This window comes from Danio aesculapii, chromosome 24, assembly GCF_903798145.1.
Source record: "Danio aesculapii chromosome 24, fDanAes4.1, whole genome shotgun sequence".
In the NCBI taxonomy this organism is placed as follows: Eukaryota; Metazoa; Chordata; class Actinopteri; order Cypriniformes; family Danionidae; genus Danio; species Danio aesculapii.
The window spans coordinates 26063027-26086425 of NC_079458.1; the positions used below are offsets into that span (position 1 = coordinate 26063027).

General features: G+C 35.5%; 1 protein-coding gene across 1 annotated transcript in view; it reads left to right on the forward strand.

Annotated features, from left to right (window-relative positions):
• Positions 1-379: 379 nt before the first annotated feature.
• Positions 380-23399, forward strand: part of si:ch211-285f17.1 (sickle tail protein homolog) — a 301601-nt gene continuing 278581 nt past the window's right edge. Inside the window, exon 1 of the mRNA XM_056450184.1 lies at positions 380-587. Coding sequence (XP_056306159.1) covers positions 515-587 — 73 coding nt within the window. The 5' untranslated portion in view covers positions 380-514. The remainder of the gene's footprint in view (positions 588-23399) is intronic.

The following is a 23399-nucleotide window of genomic DNA, read 5'->3' on the forward strand; positions in this document are numbered from 1 at the left end:
TTTGATAAACGTTAACGAACTAAACAACTGGTCAGTTCTGGTGCACTCCGTACTACACATATCAAGGTAAAGCACTGTGTCATTTATTTAGTCAATCAAACAATCATGTTTAATGCTTAGGTTGCCATGTCGCAGTTAATTAGCCTATGTTGATCACGCATTGCTTTAAATATGTATGAAATATGTCATAATAACATTACACAGCAAGACCTCGGTCACTGAACAATCTGCTTTAAATCGGAATGACGTAATTCTGCAGTCATGTGGACTTTAAGTTCCTTTCTTATTTATTTATTTACTTTTTGGGCTGAAAACCCCCTCACTTTCTCTCTCGCCCTCCCTCTGTCTCTCTCTCTCTCCTCTCTCATGAAGGAGTTTGTGTCCTTTGGTCATACATCCATAGCGCATACACCGACTCAGAGCTCCATGTGTTTCAAGCCAGACGGAAGCGGGAAATAGGCGAAAGTTTTGCGGATTTTTGACCAGGGTCGAGCGGTCTAGAGAGGTGCTGAAGATGTCCGGACACCGGGTTCAGTTCGCGGATCTTCCTTCTACCAGCGAGCGCAAAGGCAGTCCCAAAATCAGCAGTAAGATTTCGGAGTTTCCGTTTCCTCCGGTTGTGCCTCAAAACCGAATATGCTACCTACATATACAGTGTTTTTAGGATTTGGAGGTGCTAAGCTCAAACACACTTAACACACACACGGACACACAAATATAATCTAGGTAAGTTAGGCAGCACTCTTGGATTTGACGCACAACCTCAGAGTTTGAAGTTTGAGGGAAAGTGGGGTAAACTTGTGTAGAAATGTGAGGTTATTAGATTGCTATGTTATGAAAAAAAATATTTATATTAAAATGGCCAGTGGTATATCCTTTTCCACATTACTCACTTAAAAAAATACTAGGATATATAGTACTATAGTGTTTTGAGTCAAGTGTATTATATACTGTATATAGTATTTACAGCACTTAATGAATCCTACAGCACACTGTGTAGTAATTCTAAAGTGAACCGATAAACTGTAATAAATACTGCCATATTATTAAGTTTACTACAGTAAGCTGTGGTATAATATACAGTATAACTGGTAGTTGTAAAAGACTTAGTACAGCATTAAGTAATTTGTTAATATTACTGTAGTTGCTATATTATTACCACAATAAATTAAGTATTTACTGTAAGATTTTATTGCGTTTACTATAAATCACTGTAGTATTTTTATGTGGGTTGGGGTAAGGTGTGCTGTACCAATGAGAAACACAAGCAATTATGTTAATAATTCATACAAATATTACTATTAATGAGGTGAAAATTATTAATACACAAACGCATTACAAAATCTGTGTTTGCTTCACATGATTTGTACTTTCATAGCAGCCAGCTCCAGCCCTATAAAACAACAAACAAAAACAAAAGCTATTTAAGCTTTGTTTTCCACATCAGAATGTCTTGTTAAACTCATCATGTTGCATTTTCTTTAGAATGTTCTGTTAAACTCAGAAGGAATTTCTGAGTTAAAACTGCATCTACACACCATCTTTAATATTTATTAGGCTAATCTTCAATCTTTAATACTTTAAACACTTTGAACTGTATTTTGACAAGTTCACTTTCACTTTTTTTTAGCTGAGCCACTGACACAATTACCCCAAAGTATCACTTCACCCTTCAGCTAATATTTTAAATAAAAAAATGCATGTTTTTATGCAGTGTTTAGATTTTAGTTTGCGATGTAACTTCCCCATTGAATCAACTTACCTCACTTTCCCAGCTCAGTTTGCTCTTTGCTGATGTTTGCTTCCACTGACAGCAGTGGCTTTCTGCTGAATGAAGCTGATCAGAAAACTTGAACAAGAACAGCTGCTTCACATCTCATCGTGGTTCCATAACCTTTAAAACCCTGAGTGAACATTTAAGTCATTTTTGCTTGTGTTGCTGCATTTTCTGCTGTTGTGTTTTCTGCTGTAATGCAAGACATTTGTCTTTGACATTATGGCAAGCGAAATAACTATATATGAAATGCTATTCATGTGCAAATGTATTAACTAATGCAGTACAGCACAAACAATTTAGATTTTTTGTTCATCATTTGTGTAACATTTCATTTGTGATGAAAAAAGGTTTTCCCAAAGAGGGTCACACAACCAGTATTTTCTTATACAGTTCACACCATCTTATTTCTCATTTCAGTCATTTGAAGATTGATCTTTTAAATCCCTTCTTTCCTTTAGCCTACCACTGTGATTGGTCTGTGACCTACAGCTCCTGTTGGGAACAAAATTCCAATAATCATATCTGAATGTTAGCTTCTGAGATTTCTCGAATCCTGAGCAATACACTATCAAAGTAAAGATTGTTTTGTTTTTACCACGTCAATTTGAGCCAAATTATTTTCAGTTTTATACGATTGATACCATAACATTGGAAGACCTAGTTGATCCATCACAACCGTCTTTGTAACCTTGACTTGAGCACAGTGTTTCTCAGAGGAAAGCTTTTACCTAATTTTGGACATTATGGGATGCTGTAGCTGTATATGATTCTACACCAGCATTAACAAATGTAAATTTAACAGAGTGATAAAATTACCTAGGGCATGTGGCAAAATGGTACCAAATATGAGCAAAAATACCCTACAAATTCAACACAATGGACATACATTGCCCATTTACAGTTAAACTAAATCAATTACTACTGCTTTAAGTTAAAGTGAAGGCTAAAAACAAATGAAAAGTGTTTGTTTGTCATTGTTAACGATTTTTGTAAATTACACAGTATTGAACTCTAATAGACCCTTTTCACATTTCCGGGTTTCTCAGAAGTGGAAGTCGTCATAGTTGGGAAAACTTACAGTAAAGTGAATGGGAGAATACAACAAATTTTTTTTTTTTTTACAATCTTATTTGCTGAAATAATAAAAGAAAACCCCCACGATGATGTTGCAAAGGCGTTAAGATAAAGGAAAATAATAGTGTGAGACTGATGACAGCAGCCAGAGGAGAGAATAACGTCAAATTTACTGTCATGTCCCACAGGCACTACATTAGAAACGCCCCAAACAAGCGGTAATTAAGTTTTTTTTTGTCATTTGAAGGAAACATGATATTATACATTCATAAATAAAAATATACATATAAATGTTTATACCTTTTATTAAAAGTCAAAATATTAAAAACCTTCAAGGATTTAAGATGCTGATGACCGTTAAATGCGTCATATCAGGCTTGTGAAAAGGGACCAACTGTATTTTACTGTAGCACAGTTATACAGTATGTTACTGTATTTTAAAGTTGCGAAAATGACTGTATATTTTACAGTAAAGATATTCAGTACTGTAATTACATATATAGCAAGATAAAGTATGCAGTAAATGTAAATACAGTGTTTTTGCTGTAATTGATTTACAGTATGTTACTGGTGAACTGCTACCAGTAAGTTATAGTAGAGTCTACAGGAAATCGTTTACAGTGTGAATAATCAATCACACATTGCCCTCTATACTCTCATTCACTATTTTCCACACTATTACACTGATATAGTACAGTTAAAGGAGTGAATGAAAACAAGGGAGTGCACCGGAAGCAATGGCATTTTCTTTGTTCTTTGCTGGTTTATAAATCCCTCATACGGATTAGATATTATAGTTCTGGGTCAGAGTGTTAGTAATGAAACCAATTATTTAGATTTTTGTCGTGTATGCAATCAGCAATTTAACAATTAATTGATAACTTATTTTGAAACTTACAATAATAGCATTCCTCTATGGCTGCTATATTGTGGAATGTTCAGTCAGCGTGTGAACTCTCAAAGTGCACTGTGGATATTCTCTAACTGTTAAGAGTACATTGGTTGCGCACTCGTTATATTGTGGTGCATTGTGGGATTGATTGAATGCCCTTCAGAACGACCACTATGGTTTCGGATGCCACTACAAATGGCTGCTCCCCGAAAAAGTGCAATATTTAAGGCTATAGGGGTGATTTCAGATAGTCTTAAAAAGCCAGTTAGTATTCATTAAGTCATTCATTCATTTCCCTTCGGCTTAGCTCTTTATTTTTCTGGGGTTGCCACAGTGAAATGAACCACCAACTATTCCCGCATATGTTTTACTCAGCGGATGCCCGTCCAGCCACAACTCAGTACAGGGAAACACACATACACTCTCGCATTCACACACGCACTCATACACCATGCCACCTAATCAACTAGCATTTAGCTTGAATTTTTTCATGCTTTTCACATTAGTTAAGCTGATCACCCATTTTGCAAGTGACTTATTGTGAATTATTTGTATTCTTGAAAAAAACAATGACTATTTTTAAGACAAGTCTAAGATGTTAGTCTAAGCAACTGGCACCAGATGCATTTAGATTAGTTCTGAAGACGGCAGAGTTTTGTATCTCAACGATTGACTTATTGCGAAATCTCTTATCATAAACAGCAAACTACAGATACAGTGGACTGCAACTAAGAGATTCCTATTTCAGCTTCAGAGATTACAACAGGAGTTTTTGTAAATGTCATGTTAAAATAAGTGTTTGAGTGAGGGTTAAAATAGACATGGTTCTCAGGCATCCAATCAAGACCATAGGCTGACTTTATGCAAATTTTATATTGCATTATGGCTGTTTCAGTAGTTCAGAATCAATTCTTTGTTGTGCACTTTGATTGTTAAAACTTTTACATTCACAAACAGCTACATTATACATTCAAAATCAAACAAAAAGTGCTTCAGGAGTAATTAAAGTGTCGGTATTCTTTTATATAAGGGATTCATAAAAATAAACAACCAAAATCATAAGACCAAGGCACTGGAAAAGTAAGTTAAAAAGCCTTCATTAACATGAAGTTTTTAAAAAGGCTTTTCGCTTACATTTTAATGTCTTGAACTTATGATTTTGATTGTTTAGCCACATTATACATTGCCTGCAATGATAAAACAAAAAGGAGCTAAAAGCTTAATAAGGACTCCTTAATATCATCAATTTATGGTGGCCATGTACCTAATAGGCATGTTGTTGACCATCTCATATAAAAAGTTACTAATCTTTGAAACTAAATGTTATTATTGATACTGCATGCTGTATTATTTGTGAAAGTGTAAGGGAAATTTAGATATTGTTGCCAACTTTAGCATGGTAGTAGGCTAATCATGCAGTAAATATCATCAATTGTGTTTCAGTCTTAGCAGATTTCTTTTAGATTCCTTTTAAGTTTGCATTTGCTATCCTCTGCATTCCTTTAGTATTTGTATCCTTTAGTGTCCTAAACATTAGCCTGAAGAGTCATCACATGCATTTTGTGCTATTGAATAGAAATCTAGATTTTGACATCTACTGTAGTTTTCAATCTTGTGCAAAACTTTCCGAAATCGAGTGTGTTGCATTATCTCAAACTATCCCCTAGTGACCTGAAGAAGCCTTTTACAGTCATCTCTCCGTTATTTGCTTCATGGCTAGTTCAAATCAGAATACATGAAATGACACTGAACGGCTTTGATGAATCCCGTGCACTGCAACTGAGTGCCTCCTGGACCGACAGACAGAAGAAAAAGCCAAGGTAGTAGGGAGAAAGGTTGGAAAAAAGCAATATAACAGCTCGAGAGCTGTATTATTAAAAAGTCCTCGCTCATTCTCTTACTTTCACTTTCTCTCCGGGTGCAAACCAGAGAAAAAAAAGAAGTACCCCCACGCACTCATCTGAAAAGTAGAAGACTATTCAAGACTATACTAAAGTAAAGAACTGCAAGCCCCACTTGGTGAAATTCAGTGTCAGAAGTTCATTATTCATTATTTGGGTCCCTTTAACCGCTAAACAATCTTAAGGACAGGAAGTGTTTGTCAGGGCCGCAGTGCTGCTTAAATAGAAGAGGCTGTTTAGAAAACACACATAAAGAGAATGAAGTGGGACATTAAAGGAACTTATTTATGCCTCGGATGATTTATCAAACACTTTGTTTAATACTTGATCTGGTATTTATAGATACTATATTGTATGGTGTATCCATGTCTTGATGCAAGTCTTTTTATATAAGGTTGTAAATGTAAAGAATTTTGGTGTAATTGAAAATAATGGACATTTTATTTGTTGTAATTGATTTTTTTATATATAATTAATTTAAAATATGAATGAGTGATTATGTGCCTTATGTGTTGAAAGCACAAAACTGCTAAATGTTTCGTTTCATTAAATTCAGTTACGACTTACATGTGAAGCTTTTTTATGACAAAACCTCTTATTACCATTTGATGTTTTCTTCTAAAATTAGCATTTTTTTCTGACTCTGTGTGTAGCCTTAGTAATTTTACTTTCACAGTGACGAGTTCTTTTCATTGAAAAGAACGAAAAAAGAACGAATTTCAACGAAAGTTCTTTTCATTGTCTTTAAAGTGAAAAAACTGAATATAAGCATAGGAGGCTGAAAAAATTATTCATTTTAGGAGAAAATTTAAGGCAGCGTTTCGAAGTTTTCGCATCTGAACTCTTCATGTATTTATGAATAACATAAATGATTAATTTTTTATTTAAAATTGCAAAGAATTTATGTGACAGGATATTGTTTTTTGGTTGATTCTTTTATTTTTTGGATGTTTCTAAACACCAATATTTAGACACTTACATATAACGTGACAAGTGCTGTTTGCTTTTATTGGCATCACTGTGCTGTTACACTGCATGTTACTTTTTACTATCCCAACAACAAACAGACTACAATCTATAATCTCAATCAAATTTTATGGTGGTCATGTACCCTAAATTTATGTTCATGACCATCTCATATAAAAAGTTACTATTCCTTCAAACCAAATTTAAATATTGCTACTGAAAACACAGTATTATTTGCAAAAGTATGAGGGAAATTTAAATATTGTTGCCAATTTTAGCATGGTAGTAATTTGTCATCCAATTTAACAATTAATCCATTATAAAATGCAGAATATGGGGTGATTTTTAGGCATTTGAGACCAAAAACCTTCAGAAAAAAATGGTAAAATAAAAATTTATTAATAACACTTAATTTTACAATCCCGTCCCACATGTATTTATCATAGTCATTACATAAAAAGCTATATACACCCAAGAACCTGAACGTGACTTTAACCCATGTACTTTCTTTACATAACTCAGTATTTTCAAATTATGAAACAATGTGCCACCAAAAATTCAGTATGTAAAACAAAAAATAGTTTGAAAAAAAAATTACGTTTTATTTTCCGATCATGTGTCATTAAAATGTTAATCTAAATGTCTTAACTTGACAACAATTTACTTAAAATGGAACATTTATGTTCACGATTTTGAAATGTTTCTTGAACTAATGAAAGTGTTTTCAAAACAAGTTCACAAGGATCTGCAAAAAAACCCTAAAATGTTGCACTTTATACATTATTAAATGGTGTAAATATAGCCTGTCATTCGTCCATTATGGTCAAGCACTAATGCATTGCATACAAAGACTGCATACGTATTTACGGCAAAAATATTTAAAAAGTAAACCCCATAAATCTTCCTGTGAAATAAAAAGAATTTGCTCAAGTTACATTTGCCAGGATTTTCCAGTGATTTAGTCAATTTAAACACTGCCTTCTTGCAATCAACTGCAAGCTCACGTTTAAATCTGCCTTTATCCGGTCATCAGTCATAGGATAGAACCAAATCCCCATTGACAATCCATTCACTCAAATGTATGTCCCAAAATATAGAATAGAAACATTGCAACATCTGTTTAATGTCAACTTTAAGAATAAGTCCATTCTCTGGAAACTTTCTGTACTTATAGTACTTACTGCAATAATATTACAACACCAGATTTAAAGAGATAGTTCACCCAAAAACATTCTAAACTTTGTCTAAATGTCTTTCTGTTGAGCACAACACAAGATATGCTGAAGAATGTTGGAAACCATTAGCCATTGACATCTACACTACCTGACAAAAATCTTGTCGTCGATCCCAGTTGTAAGAGCAACAAATAATAACTTGACTTCTGGTTGATCATTTGGAAAAGTGGCAGAAGGTAGATTGATGAATCATCTGTTGAACTGCATCCCAATCATCACAAATACTGCAGAAGACCTATTGGAAGCCGCATGGACCCAAGATTCTCACAGAAATCAGTCAAGTTTGTTGAAGGAAAAATCATGGTTTGGGGTTACATTCAGTATTGGAGCGTGTGAGAGATCTGCAGAGTGGATGTCAACATCAACAGCCTGAGGTATCAAGACATTTGTACTGCCCATTACATTGCAAACACAGGAGAGGGCAAATTTTTCAGTAGGATAGCGCTTCTTCTTATACTTCAACCTCCATACCAAAGTTCCTGAAAGCAAAGAAGATCAAGGTGCTTCAGGATTGGCCAGCCCAGTCACCAGGAATGAACATTATTGAGCATTCTGGGGTAAGATGAAGGAGGAGACATTGAAGATTAAGCCAAATAATCTTGATGAACTCTGGGAGTCCTGCAAGAATGCTTTCTTTGCCGTTCTAGATGACTTTATTTATAAGTTATTTGGGTCATTGCAGACATGTATGGATGCAGTCCTCCAAGCTCATGGGAGTCATACACAATATTAATTCTTTTTTCACTGCACAATGGCTTTATATTCTATACTGTACATTTTTTCTGTTAAGTGACAAGACTTTTGTCTAAGCCCTAAGTCAGACCTTACTGTCCTAATTAAATAATTAAATATCAAGCATGATCTTATTTCATTTAGGTAAAATTAAGGCCACTTCTAATACCAAATGGTCAACTAGAAATCAAGTTATTATTTGTTGTTCCTAAAACTTAAATATTAAAAACAAAAACTACTTTGGAAGCCAATAGCTGCTGCAGCGTATCTTCATTTGTGTTCAACAGATGAAAGAAACTCAACCAGTTTTGGAACAATTGGAAGGTGAGTAAACGAGATGAGACAATTTCCATTGTTGGGTGAATATTTAAACATTTGAGCCCTTCAGGAGTACCTGCATGAACGGTTGAATATGCTTCAGTCAAAGCTTATAACTTGGAGGAGCTTTTGTGTGTTTGAGAACTGCAAAATGAGTTTCACATCATTGTGTCCTCGTCAGGTTTCTACTTGTCATGGCTGGTTATGCGGAGACTCAGAACGGATTGCTTAATCTGGAAATTTTTTGAAGATTTGGCTGTCTGGAAATAGACTGGGATGTCTAACAACCAAATTGGCCTTGGTCTCCATTTTCTGAGAGTTGTTGTGTCTTTTTCGTCTGCTCAAAGATTAACGTGAGGGTGTGAAATGGACAGAATGTTCGATTTATTCACTGCCATTCCAATAAAGTAGCGTTTAAACAGTGATTGGTTAAAAAAAACACATCACTTGCAGCATCTTTAACAAACTAGAAAACCGCTATCAATGAGAAGTCAAAGACAGATGACGTCAGTCAACTCTTCAAAGACAGTTCGCTGGGCTTTTGACTTTTCCAAATGGATGCTTAATCTATTTTAAGGAGGCGTTTTGTGATTGGCTGATTGGTAGAGAGAGAGATACGCTGCAGGGTTTGAGGATCCTGTTCATGTAAAGCTCTAATTGGATGCAGATGTTACGCATGGCCATATGATGCTCTCCTCAGCGAGGCTTTGAAGTAACTCTGGACCCGAAATACTCGAGGACTGGGTTTAATTTTCTGGCTCATCAGTTAAATCCAATACACACACACACACACACACACACACACACACACACACACACACACACACACACACACACACACACACACACACACGCAGAGGTTCTAGTGTAAGGCATGGTTGCATGTGTATGTGCGTGAGGAGGAGAAATGCAAGCTCAGGTACAGACACACACACAACCCTGGATGACAGGGCGGAAAGTGCTGAATCTCCATGGTGACAGGGCAATTGACATATCACGTGAGAGTCGGCACAGTGGAGAACTGCCAGACCTGACAAATCCCTCTGAGTGGCATTAGCTCAGCACATGTAAATGTGTGTGTATGTGTGTGTGTGTGCCCGCATTCTCTGTTATAGTCAATGCATGTCAAACACAAGCGCTGATTAGGACGGAATGAGGGATTGAGAGAGGTGGAAGGCAGAAAAAAGAATATCAAGGGAGAAGGAGAGATGAAGGAGAAATGTAGAATAGCTCGGATAGAAAAACTATAAATGAGACTGTTTCAGTTGTTTAGCAGTGAATGGAAAGTAAATGGGAATGTTTATTTTCTCCTAGTAATCTCACATATGTATATAATAGACATGGGATGATTACTGATTTCAAGGTTTAAGAAGGTCTGTAAAAGTCAAGGTTTTAAATTGAATTTTTTTTAGCAAATGCACAAATGCAGTATATATATATATATATATATATATATATATATATATATATATATATATATATATATATATATATATATATATACACAATTTTAGAACTCGTACAGCCTTTGCACCCTTATGTATTACTCCACCCACATAGAGTGATAGCAGATCAATAGACTCACTACAGTTTGACAAATATTGCAGCTGTTGGACAACATAATGTACTTTTGAGGCTTTTTTAGGTGAGAATGTTGTTGTTTATTTTACATCTATGCAGTTTATTTATAAGGGTAGTGGCTATTTTAAATATTTATAATTTCTGAGAGACAGCACGTTGGCATCCATCAGCCTGTCATTGAGCAGAACAAAGCTGGTTGGCATTGTCCATCCATAAGATAGTGACAGAGACCACATAATAAGCCCTTAGAGGAGTAAAGATCTGTGTTTTTTCAAACTACAGCTGATCAAAACATTGTCAAATTGGTGAGTGACATTCTAAGTTGATCTCTCTATTTTGTATGTTGCAGTGCTGTATTTTACCATTGTAATTGTAGTGTATTGAGTGTAAGATGGGACTCAGATATCAGAAATGTGCATATTTTCTGTTGGCAACTCTTTGTATAGCCCTGATTTACTTTTTGGTTGGCCATCTGTTTGTTTCTAATGGGTCTCCTGTTTTCGTTACTGCAGACTAGTTTAATAAAAAGAAAGAAGAAATGCCCGCATGTGTTTAGCATTTTTCCTTATCGCAAACACAACAGTAATCTCAGTGTTTGCATTGCTTTGGCTTTTTCTGGTTAATTATTGTGGTATTCCAAACAGAGAAACAGAGAAATACTGGGATAAATCTCTGTAGACTGATGGCATTTCCTGTCGTTCAGCCTTATAATGTTAAAATGTGAGCAAAATCACATATTTTGTCATCACGCTAGAGAATCATTCAAATACTAGCTCTAAAGGGACGTTGGTGATTTAGTAATGGCTTCTGCTGTTCTGATATCAGCTGCAGATGTGAATGAATGGCGGAAGAAAGTAGTTCCTCATACAAAAGTATTTTTAGACTCTCTGTGTGTGATTTTCTTTTTTATATACACAATTATGTCGGTGAACTGTTGTATAAATGCAATATCACACTCGTAGCAGAGCGATATAGCTGTATAACGCGCCACTAGTGTATATATATATATATATATATATATATATATATATATATATATATATATATATACACAAGGTGGTCCATTTATATGGATACACCCTAATAAAATGGGAATGGTTGGTGAGTTTAACATCCTATTTGTGGCACATTAGTATATGTGAGGGGGCAAACTTCTCAAGATGTGTGGTGACCATGGTGGCCATTTTGAAGTTGCCATCTTGGATCCAACTTTTGTTTTTTCAATAGGAAGAGGGTCATGTGACGCATCAAACTTATTGGAGATTTCACAAAGAAAAACAATGGTGTGCTTGGTTTTAACGTAACTTTATGCTTTTTTTTTTTTTTTTACATGTTTTTTAGCAGTTTTTTAGCAGCAAAGGACCATTCATATCAGAAGTTCACATCAAATATTTTAAATATTTCTTTAAAATATATATAATGATCAATGAGAAAAATTTTGTTGTTGTTTTCTACCCTGACATTTAATAAGAATATATTTTATAGCAGTAATCACAATTAGGCATGAGACGATAACCGGTTTCAAGGTTTACCGTGGTTTGGAAAAGTCAAGGTTTTAAAACTGCCAGAATTTTCTGTTATATAGTTTTGTTTTACGTGTTTTTTTTCCGTTTATTTTATTTCGTTTTTAGGGCAACAGTATCTCCAGCAGTAAAGTTCCCCCTGATCAAAAGATACTGTTCCAAAGTATTTTAAATGTTTTAATGGGGGGAAAAGTTGCTGTTTTTTTACCCAGACATTTAAAAAGAACATATTTTACAGCAGTGATCATAGCAATCGTGAAACTGTGATATTTTTATCCTAGGTTATCATACCATCACAATCTTATACCGACTTATGCCTAATCACAATACCATAAAACCATGATATTTTTATCCAAGGTTATCATACCATCAGAATCTTATACACCCATACCTAGTATGTACTGTAAGTAGAAAGTTTCTAATAGATAGTACAGTTTTCAGGCAGAGAAAATGACATCACTTGGAGCAAGTCTCATACTTTTTCTATCAGCTCTATGTAGATTATTATTTGTTGACCAGAACGTAAGGACATTTAATGTATTTTTTACATGTAAGTTAACAATAATAAAGAAAATAGATGTTTGATGCAAAATGTTTAAATCTGTAGTGAACACACACAGAAAATTAAATGTAGACATAGTTATTTAATGATAATTGGAACTAAATGTATGATTCAGGAGGCAGAGACAGTCCAAATAGGTTAAGCGGGAGTCTTTACATTATTATTTTTGGACACAAATTCTCTTAAACACAAATACAAACATTATTTTTAGAGATAAATCAATGTAATTTCTGTTATTATTCAAAACTGTTTCATTCAAGTATTAGTTTGGGGAAAATAATAGAAGGTTTATCTGGAAATGCAAAATGTACCAGCAATTCTACACACACATGCAGTCCACATCAGTCGGTCCATAATTATTTATAATTTTCATCAATTCTTCCTCTTACCCAGATCATCAAATGGCATGGTTTTATTTTTCATAGCTATTCCCACAAATATATTTTGCTATTCAACCCAGTTCTGCCTTTCGTCCCCCATCCATTATTTCTTGCTTTCGTGATCTTAAAATATGAATGGTGGAAAATTTCCTAGAACTGAATGCTGACAAAACTAGAATTCTGTTTGTTGGCCCCAAATGACTTGATGTCTCCTAGCATGTCCATTCATATTAATGGAGTCCCGGTTAGGCCTTCATCAGATGATTGGAATCTGAGTATTGTTGGATTTTTACATGGCTGTAATAATGATAACATATGTTCTCAACTCTTTCATAACCTCTGGATTGGACTATTATAACTTATCTTTTAATGGCTTTGCAGGTAATGTACTACATGTAAAGTCTACTGTTTGTGTCCATACATTAAACAGAAAATTTAATTGTATTATTGTAAAACTTCACTTAGTATATAAGGACTGTCATGATTCAGCACCTTCAAATTTCAGCCATATGTTCCTGCCAATATAGCCTTATATCTAGCTCAAAGAACCTGCTGCTTTTATCCCAGCACCCAGCTGTCCACTGTTGGTGGTATAGGACATTCAGTATTATGGACACTATGCTGTGGAATATCATTGCTACAAACAAAGACAGAACTTAAAAATTTGGTCACACTTTATTTTAAGGTACAATCCTCACTATAAATATACCATTAACTATGTATTAGGCTCAGTAAACCTCTAGTTTGTTGCTTATTAATAGGTAATAAGGTAGTATTTGGATTTAGATATTGGGATTAGGGATGTAGAATAAGATCATGCAGAATACGTACTTTATATGATACTAATAAACAGCCAATATTTTAATAATAGGCAGGTAAGCCACTAGTTAATAGAGAGAATTGTAAAGTGTTACTTTTTTAATTGATTTCTGTTATTACTTGTTTAATTGTTTAACTTTTTTTCTGTAATATTTTGTCTATATTGTAAAGTGTCCTTGAAAGGCACTTTATACATACAACTGTAATATACACCCACCGGCCACTTTATTAGGTACACAGTACTAGTACCAAGCTGGACCCCCTTTTGCTTTAGAACTGCCTTAATCCTTCATGGAATAGATTCAACATATTCCTCAACAATTTTGATCCATATTGACATGATAGCGTCTTGCAGTTGCTGCAGATTTGTTGGCTGCACATCCATGATGCTAATCTTCTGTTCCACCACATCCCAAAGGTACTCTATTGGATTGAGTTCTGGTGACTGTGGAGGCCATTTTAGTACAGTGAACTCATTGTCATGTTCAAGAAACCAGTCTGAGATGATTCACGCTTTATGACATGGCGTGTTATCCTGCTGAAAGTAGCCATCAGAAGATGGGTACACTGTGGTCATAAAGGGGTAGACATGGTCAGCAACAATACTCAGGTAGGCTGTAGCATTGACACGATGTTCAGTTGGTACTAATAGGCCCAAAGTGTGCCAAGAAAATATCCCCAACACCGTTACACCACCACCAGCCTGAACATGGTGTTGACACCAATTTCTGACCCTACCATCCGAATGTGGCAGCAGAAATTGAGACTCATCAGATTTTCCAATTTTCCCAGTTTTCTATTGTCCAATTTTGGTGGCACCCAGTGTGGTCTTCTGCTGCTGTAGCCTCAAGGTTTGGCATTTTGTGCATTCAGAGATGCTCTTCTGCACACCTCGGTTGTAACGAGTGGTTATTTGAGTTACTGTTATCTTTCTATCAGCTCGAACCAGTCTGGCCATTCTCCTCTGACCTCTGGCATCAACAAGGTTTTCTGTGTGAAAACGTATTCCTATTCATATGACTACTGTAGGTGCAGTATATGTAATATACCTAAATTAAAACTGAATGAAAAAGTGAGCATGCCAACAAAATTTCTGTTTTTTTTTAGACAAGTGTCCCTTGAGGAGCTCCATAGGTTTTAATAAGTGTAATTAAATGTTAAAATTAAATGCAATATTGTACAATGTTTTTGTGCTGACCCTCATGCTTATAATGTATGTGGAAAAGTAGTGTCAATTGTATGTTGTCATCTATAAAGTTCTCAATGTGGAAAAAAAAATAACATGGGAAAACATTTTCAGGATAAATATATCCATGACACAACACTGAATAAAAAAAAACAGCTGCATGAGCTCCGAAGGCAGAACATCTGAGCAATACAATTTTCATCTGAGTCTGTTTATTAGGTGGATTAGTCTAGGCATGACTGCAACTTAGAAAGTTCCAGACTTAAACGCAACTGTTGAACTGAATCTCCAATGTCATGCTTGTGGGATGCCACCCATATTTATATGCTGATGAAACTACGGTACTAGACGTATCAAGTTTCTCTAAATGGAACAGAATCCAAAACCTGCCGTCCCACTGTCTAAACACCCCTCCTTCCATTCGTTCTCATCCTCCCTCTCTCTATCACTGCCTCCACTCGTGGACAGCTAATATATCACAAAGAGTTGCTTTCAAACTTTAGATTGGGGGTGTTCAAATTGGCCCAGCAATCTCAGAGAGCAGAAAGCACTTACCTTATTATTTTCAACAAGTCTGGTCATTTTAAAGTTTTGCCCACACTTGAAACTTTCCTCAAGTTACTATATTAAAAATGCCAATATTGACAAAACTTTCAAGAACATTTCTGTACAATCTGTCAAATACTCCTAAAAGTTTATATAGTAAGGTTTATTTGTCTACATTTCGGAAAATGGTTGCTAAAATAAAAAAAAAAATAAATAAAAATTCTGCATAAAAAGCTTAGACTAAGTCGGCACCAGTGGTGTAGTTGTAAGTGCGTCGACACATGCACTCCGGTGCTCATGGCGACCCGAGTTCGATTCCTGCCTCATGGTCCTATGCTGATCCTTCCCCTCGCTCTGCTCCCCATGCTTTCCTGTCAATAATCTCTACAGTCCTATACATTAAAGGTGAAAACCACGAGAGAAAAAAAAACTTAGACTAAATTAAAGACATTTATGAGTGCCTCAATAAACCGTTACACTATTGAGATGATGCCGACCACAGACCACTTCTAGAGGTATCTATAATCCTGGACCAGGCCTGAGCAGATGGACGTGGATCGTTTTCATTTTAAAACTCCATTTTAAAACTAAAACACATTAGTGTAAACAGGGCCTAAAACCACCCTAATCTGAACTAAACTGAACTTTAGATCTAAAAACTGGATTGACAGTAAATGAATTCAACTATTAAAACTAATTTAAAGTGGTTATTAAAAAACGGGAAGTCTAGAGAGTCGAATCACGTATTTGATAGTTCACATTGTGTTACTATCACACAGTCAAGAGCTGATTTGCATTTAATTTCCGGCATTAATTATGGAATTAGATAACTATGACGTGCCAACTTGAAAACTAAATACATAAAAATGCCAAGATGACTTAATAAGTAACCATTGTAACAAAGATACACACTAGGAAACTATAGGCCAGGGGTCACCAAACTTGTTCCTGGAGGGCCGGTGCCCTACAGATTTTAGCTCCAACTCTAATCAAACACACCTGAACAAGCTAATCAAGGTCTTACTAGGTATACTTGAAACATCCAGGCAGGTGTGTTAAGGCAAGTTGGAGCTAAACCCTGCAGGGACACCGGCCCTCCAGGACCGAGATTGGTGACCCCTGCTATAGGCCAATCAAAGGTCTAATTTGTTAGGTGTTAGCAGGATTTTGAATGGCAGACAGGTCCTGATATTTAGCATGCCTGATATATTATTATTTTTGTGTAAACAAAAACACAATTTTATGCATGAAGCATCCAACGAAAACAGCAACGGTGGTGGACTTGACTGCATTAATGCAAGGCATATATTGTGTCTTAAAATTACAATGCCAACTATTGGACTTGCATAATATGGGAGTTTTAGTGGTGTTTTCTGATCTGTGTGAATGTGGAACTCTCTTTTACAGTGTTGTCATCTGTATTTGTAGTGGGTTGGAATGTCTGACATGCCTGAATATATAAAATATTCACTCTTGACTTTGACTTTCAGAAAACAACTAAACAAGGATCGAAAAAAGAGGCGATTGAAACAGGGTCAGAGAAAAAATTGACAGAGGAATGTGTGTTTGTGTAAGTGTGTTGGAGGTGATAAACCCGTCTGAGAGTAGTGTCTGATTGGCTCTTACAGTGCGGGATCATGCCGTGTTAGAAACACTTTCACAGCATGGGCACCAACATTATCCACTTATTCATGGAGATAAGCCTCCAGTGTGTACGTGGAGGACACTATGTTCTCTTTGAGAAGCCAGACACTTGTTATGTCGATATCACCCCCAGCTGGGGATAAAACGACCCACAGACCGATTCTAACCTTTCACCTTTCACACATGACCTCAGACTAACACATGTAACTGGAGCTTCAAAAATAACAACACACTGTTATTCCGATTTAACTTAGCTGGTTATTCCTGCTTCATGCTTTTCTCAGTTTGTTCCTAGCTTTTTTTCCGTTCTCTTGACAGCCTCTAAATTATGTAAAATGGCAATATTTTATGTAGTGTTTTTGCTTTGATAAGTTTCTGAGATGTCCCTGTATATCATGTTGGTGTTAATGAGTTAGAAGGAATGGTAGGATAGATGCAAGGATTAGGAAGAGGCCAGAAAAATAGAGAGAAAAGACAAGCAGACAGGTTTAGTACATGTAAAGTTGTAGTTAAAGAAAGGAAATTTGGTTTATCACTGCTTGACTTTCTTGAGATATTTTGAAGAATGTTCATACTGCACTTTTTGAATGGAGAGAAATGAATGGATACAGGCTGTCATAGGAAAATAATAGAAGATAAATATGTGTTCATGTTTCAATTTTGTTTATGTGTTCATTTTAGCACAACGTCTAGTCTGTTTTAATAGAGTTTAGGTTTGGGTTTGGGGGAGGCCATGGTGTTGAAGCATGTAACACTGCTCATGAGGCTATTGGCACCCACAGATTTTTTACTATTTAATATGTGCTCATATTTTCAATTAGTTTGTCATTTTTAAAGGCATAATTCACCTAAAATGAAATTTTACTCAGTTTACTCTTTCTCTTAAGTGGTTTCAAACCAAGCTGAAAACCTGTAACCATTGACTTTCATTGTAGAAAAAACAAATAGAAGTCAATGGTGACAACTTTCTTCAAAATATCTTCTTTTTTTGTTCAACAGAAGAAAGACACTCAAAGAGGTTTGGAACAAGTAAGAGCTAGTAAATGATGATAGAATCTTCAGCTTTTGGTGAACTATGCCTTTAATCTGCACATGTTATTTTTATTACGTTTCTGTTTTTAATTTTTTGATTAGATTTGGTCATTTTAGTTGTTAGCTACTCAAATTTAACTTATGTAAATATAATTTTTTAAATGTAACTATTTTCAAAATATAGCAAAATATTCATCTAGCTCTATTTTAGGTAAAGAACCCCACTTGTAAAAGTTTTTTTGTATTTCAATTAACAGCAACAAACCTTTTGTACATGCAAATGAATGTAAAAGAACCAAAGATTTTAAATATTAGTGTATCCTACCTCATATGAATCATACACTTATGTAGCACATGTTAAACTAAAAGCTGAAATAAAATAATTTTTTTGTCTTTCTCAAATTGTAATAAAGTAAATATATTGTTTTCTATATTTCTGAGTTGGAAGAGAAGTCAGAAACACATTGTGAGAACGATAGATGTCTGCATATTTGTGCCAGTCTGTCAAATAAAACTGCTTAAAACACTTTCAAGAGTTCACACTTAGCTGATGATTCATCAATAGCTTGTTTGGCATGCTGTTCCGGGAGAGAGCCCCAAGCTCAAGGGATCCTCGAGCCCGGGGCTTCCTCCCGTTTGCAGAGCGAGAGGGGAGCCTGAGCTCGGTGGATCTCAGAACTCCCCGTCTGCAGTAGCTAAGGGAACACGTGAGGAAAAAAGAAGGGGCTAGACAAATGTTTCATTGTTATGCATGATGTATATTTTTTTGGATGGTAGGAAACCGGAGAACCCGGGGAAAACCCACGCGGACACGGGGAGAACATACAAACTCCTCACAGAAACACCTACCGACCTGGCAGGACCAGGGTTGGCGGTGTTCTTGCTGTGGGGCTAACAGTGCTAACCACTGGGCCTCCGTGCCGCCCGATCTAAGGTTAAGGAGGAGAATGGGGAGGAAGGGGGGTTTCTTCCAAACGAAGATAAGGTGGACTGAAAACTGTGGTTATTTATAGTAGCTTATGGCTCATATGATTGGACGATACTGATTAGCTTAATACGAGACCGGCTGTGATAAATCATAAGCACGTGATCCTCTCGAAATTAGTTTATTAATAAACCTCACTTAATGTTTTAGAGAAAGTAGTCAAAGTTTGCATAACCAATACTTAATCTTGTCCACCTGCGACCCACCCATAAGTAAATATGCAGCCTATATTTTGATTACCAGACCCACGGGTTAACAGCACCTGCAGGATATAACTGAGAAATTAAACATGCAAGACTTTCTGCGATGGTGTCACAAGGCGTCGCAGACATGCTATAGATTGTCGTGAACTATGCCACATTACAGGAGAAGAAACGATTAAATCTTGTGGTACGATGACGCCCATTTGTAATGCTGAAATCGTGTGATCTGACCAGGGCTTATGTCGGCTAAGAGATACCTGCAACTCTTGTTTTTTAAAGTAAAAAATATATTCTTACCAGTCACAACTTTTGGAGAGAGGAAGTACAGCCGCTGTACAAGGATGAATCATGTTTGGATGCCTTTATGCATCCACACTATCACTCTGAACAGCTGTGTGTTAAAATGTCTTTGTTTGCTGCTGTACATATACACACTGACAAAAAAGAAGTAAACTTTGGGTTTATGGCTTTGGAACAGCATGATGCTGAGTAAACAATAACAGAAGTTTATTTCTGGTGAATCGTTCCTTCAAGAGAACAAGAGAAAAAGAAAAAAAGAACCCAGAAAAGCTTTGGAGAAGATGCTTGTTGGTTTATATGTGAAGAACAGAAGGATTTCCTCTGTGAAGTAATTGTATTCCCCAGACAACACTTGCAGCTGTTTTTTTGTGCAGATTTACTGCTGTGCTTTCAGGAGCCCTTAAGTTTCCCCATCTAAAATAACACCAGCATAACAGACAACTCTACAGCAACCTTGATGCAAATCATTCACATTCTCTCAAGTTTTCAGGCAGTTAATTTCAGTTTTTTCTTCTTCTCAGTCCCCCGGTCATGAATCACACTTAAAGCGAAGAAGTGAATGAGAGGTTTTTGTTTCTTCCTCCGCTTTTTAATTTTTGCTGACATGCTGAGACAGTTCTCATGGTGAACAGTTCAGTTTGACTTCTCAGACCACAGACATTTCCCTCCAATTTTACAGCATTAACAACAGACTAAACATTCTTATAAAACTGAGGCTTGAGGGAAGAGTAAATAAGCACATGCTCATGCTCCCGCACACACACACACTCACACACACACACACACATTGGGAACCATGTGCTGAACAAATGCACAAATCGATGTAACTGCTAACAGATTACATTGCTGACTTATAGGCTAGTCCGTTAAAGCAAAGTGCCACTTTGTAACTGCTCAAGTGTTTAGCTCATTAGCATATGGTACTGCAGGTTGTTGTTGTAAACAGTTAGGTAAAACCATAAATAATTATTTATATTTTTACTAAATATTAACTATTACTTACTCACTCATTATTGTCCAGCTTAGTCCCTGATTTATTAGGGGTCACCACAACTGAATGAACCACCAACTAAAACTATTTTACTAAATATTAACTATATAAACTAAATATTATTAGTATGTTTCAAAATAATATTAGCTAAAATATTGTGGCCATTTTTAGTATTATTATGAAAACATTTTTAAAAATATACGGTTCTCAGCATATAATAATAAAATTATATTTTTATCCATTTCTCAGTGAATTTATGCAATGTATTTTTTTGCATTTAAACTAAACAGATTTATTAAGCAGATATATTTATTAAAATAATATTTTAGTCATCAAACATATTTAGAAATTCAATTAAATTCAATTCACCTTTATTTGTATAGCGCTTATACAATGTAGATTGTGTCAAAGCAGCTTCACATAAAAGGTCAAAGTAAATAGGAACAGTGTAGTTCAGTTTGTAGTGTTTAAGTTCAGTTCAGTTGAGCTCAGTTCAGTGTGGTTTAATAATCACTACTGAGAGTCCAAATATTGAAGGGCAAATCCAACGATGCGCAGCTCTACAGATCCCGAACCATGCAAGCCAGTGGCGACAGCGGAGAGGGAAAAAAAACTTCACTAATGGCGGAAGTGAAGAAAAAAAACCTTGAGAGAAACCAGGCTCAGTTGGGCACGACCATTTTAATTTCTCCGCTGGCCAAACGTCTTGTGCAGAGCTGCAGTCTCAGTGGCGGAGGCTGGAAGCTGGCCTCAGCGAAGATTCGTCTGTCCCTGGAGCGTCACAGGAATCAGTCTCAAATTGAAAGAGAATTAATTAAATTCAAGTTAATATTGCAAATAAAAAAATTCCATCCTACAAAATTTCAACAAAAATTTTGTTTCTTTTGATTTTTCCTCTTTTTGAAATTTGTATTTTATATTTTCTAGAACAATAAATTTGTATGTGCTAGTTTTTTGGACCATTATCATAAGTAAATTTGTTAGATAAGCTCCAGATTTGGCTTCAATACTGACTAATCTAATGTATATGCACAAATATAATATTGTATAGCTTCCTATTAAAAATATGAATTTAAAAGATAGATTTATTAGGGGTGTACTTATATATGCTGAGCACTGTAGGAACGGTATAACAGAAAATTCTTGCGGTTTTAAAACCTTGACTTTTCCAAACAGTGGTAAACCTTGAAACTGGTTATCGTCCCATATCTAGATGGAAGTCATCATGACCATGTCAAAAAAAAAAAAAAAAGAAAGTCATATTGCAAGACATAAAGCCTTACTGACTGGTTTTCACCACCCTGTGTAATGCACATTTTTAAGTATCGTATGAAAAAAAATGCTGAAAATGCCAAATTTCGAATAAGATAGTTTTTTAATTTGTAAAAGGTTTTTATGCTTTTGTGCAAAAACCAGTTAATGTGAATTATGGCAGATGGAAACTCATTTTACCAAGTGAACTCTTATTTTCTTATTTCTCTCTTATTTACTGTTGGTTACCAATGCTACAGTAAGAAGCTCTAACAACTTAATGGAAACACACCTAATTCACATTTAGTCTTTTTTGTTTTCTTTTTTTAATTACTTCACTAATTACGAAATGTAGGCCTAAAGTCTATTTTCACAACATAGAAATTAAAATTAGGATTGTGATAAAACCATTGCACATGTTTAATTAATTCTTTTTAAAATAATAGCTGACAAGGATTTCCTTTCCTGAAGTCATTGGGCCCTATCATACACCTAGCGCAATAAGGCGCAAAACGTGTTTGGGATTTGTTGCTATTTTCAGACCAATGCAACCCTAATTTTCATGTTTTGTTCCACGTTGTTTAAATAGCAAATCCGTTTGCACCACTTTGTGAACTGATGGGTGTTCCGGTCTAGAAAGGAGGCGTGTGAAGGCGCATTGTCAGTGCGTCTAAAATAGACTACGCAATTGACGAGCTGAAAGCTGGTCTAAAGTTCAGCGCATACTGTTTCAGTTGTGCACCATAAACACGTACACATTGCTTAATACGCACAGGGTGTAGAGCAATATGCAAATATCTTTACAGATGAAAAAGAATTAAAGGATTAAAATGTTATAAAAACTATTATTTTCCACATAAATATAATATTTTCAGTTTATTCATGACAATTTGCTTTTGTATGATGTTATTTTTATTATTATTATTTATTATATGCATATTTATATTTGTTTTAATAAAAACAAGTTTAGATTTGTCCACCTGTCGGGTTTTGGAGACGTCTGCATCACCATATGGGCATTGGAATAAGATGTGTGTTTAGCTATAACTCTGTTTTTTGACCACACTTCATTATTATTGTTCATTTATTCGTTTACTGGAAATTAGAACTGAATTTAAAAATAGCTTTAAAACAAATCTTAGCGCCTAACAAACAAAATTAAATATGTAGGCTAATGGATGTCTTCAGTGGAGTGCGTCCAACACTGTTTCCTTATCTGTGAAAGTAAAGGAGTAAAGTAAAGAGTAAAGAGAAAGTAAAGAGGCCAAATGGAGGAGGCTTGTTCGATATTCTCACTGCAGATGGTCTGTTTAACTGTTTTCTCGCTAATGAAGCATTCAGCTTTTCCACTTACAAAGTCTGCCATGTAAATAGCAAATGTGCCATGGCGCGACGCAACTGACACTTAAAGGGAATGGGAGATGAGACTCTGATTGGTTTAATGCGTGTTATGCTCAAAACACACCCATAACTCATTAAGAGAATAAGCACAACCCTGTTA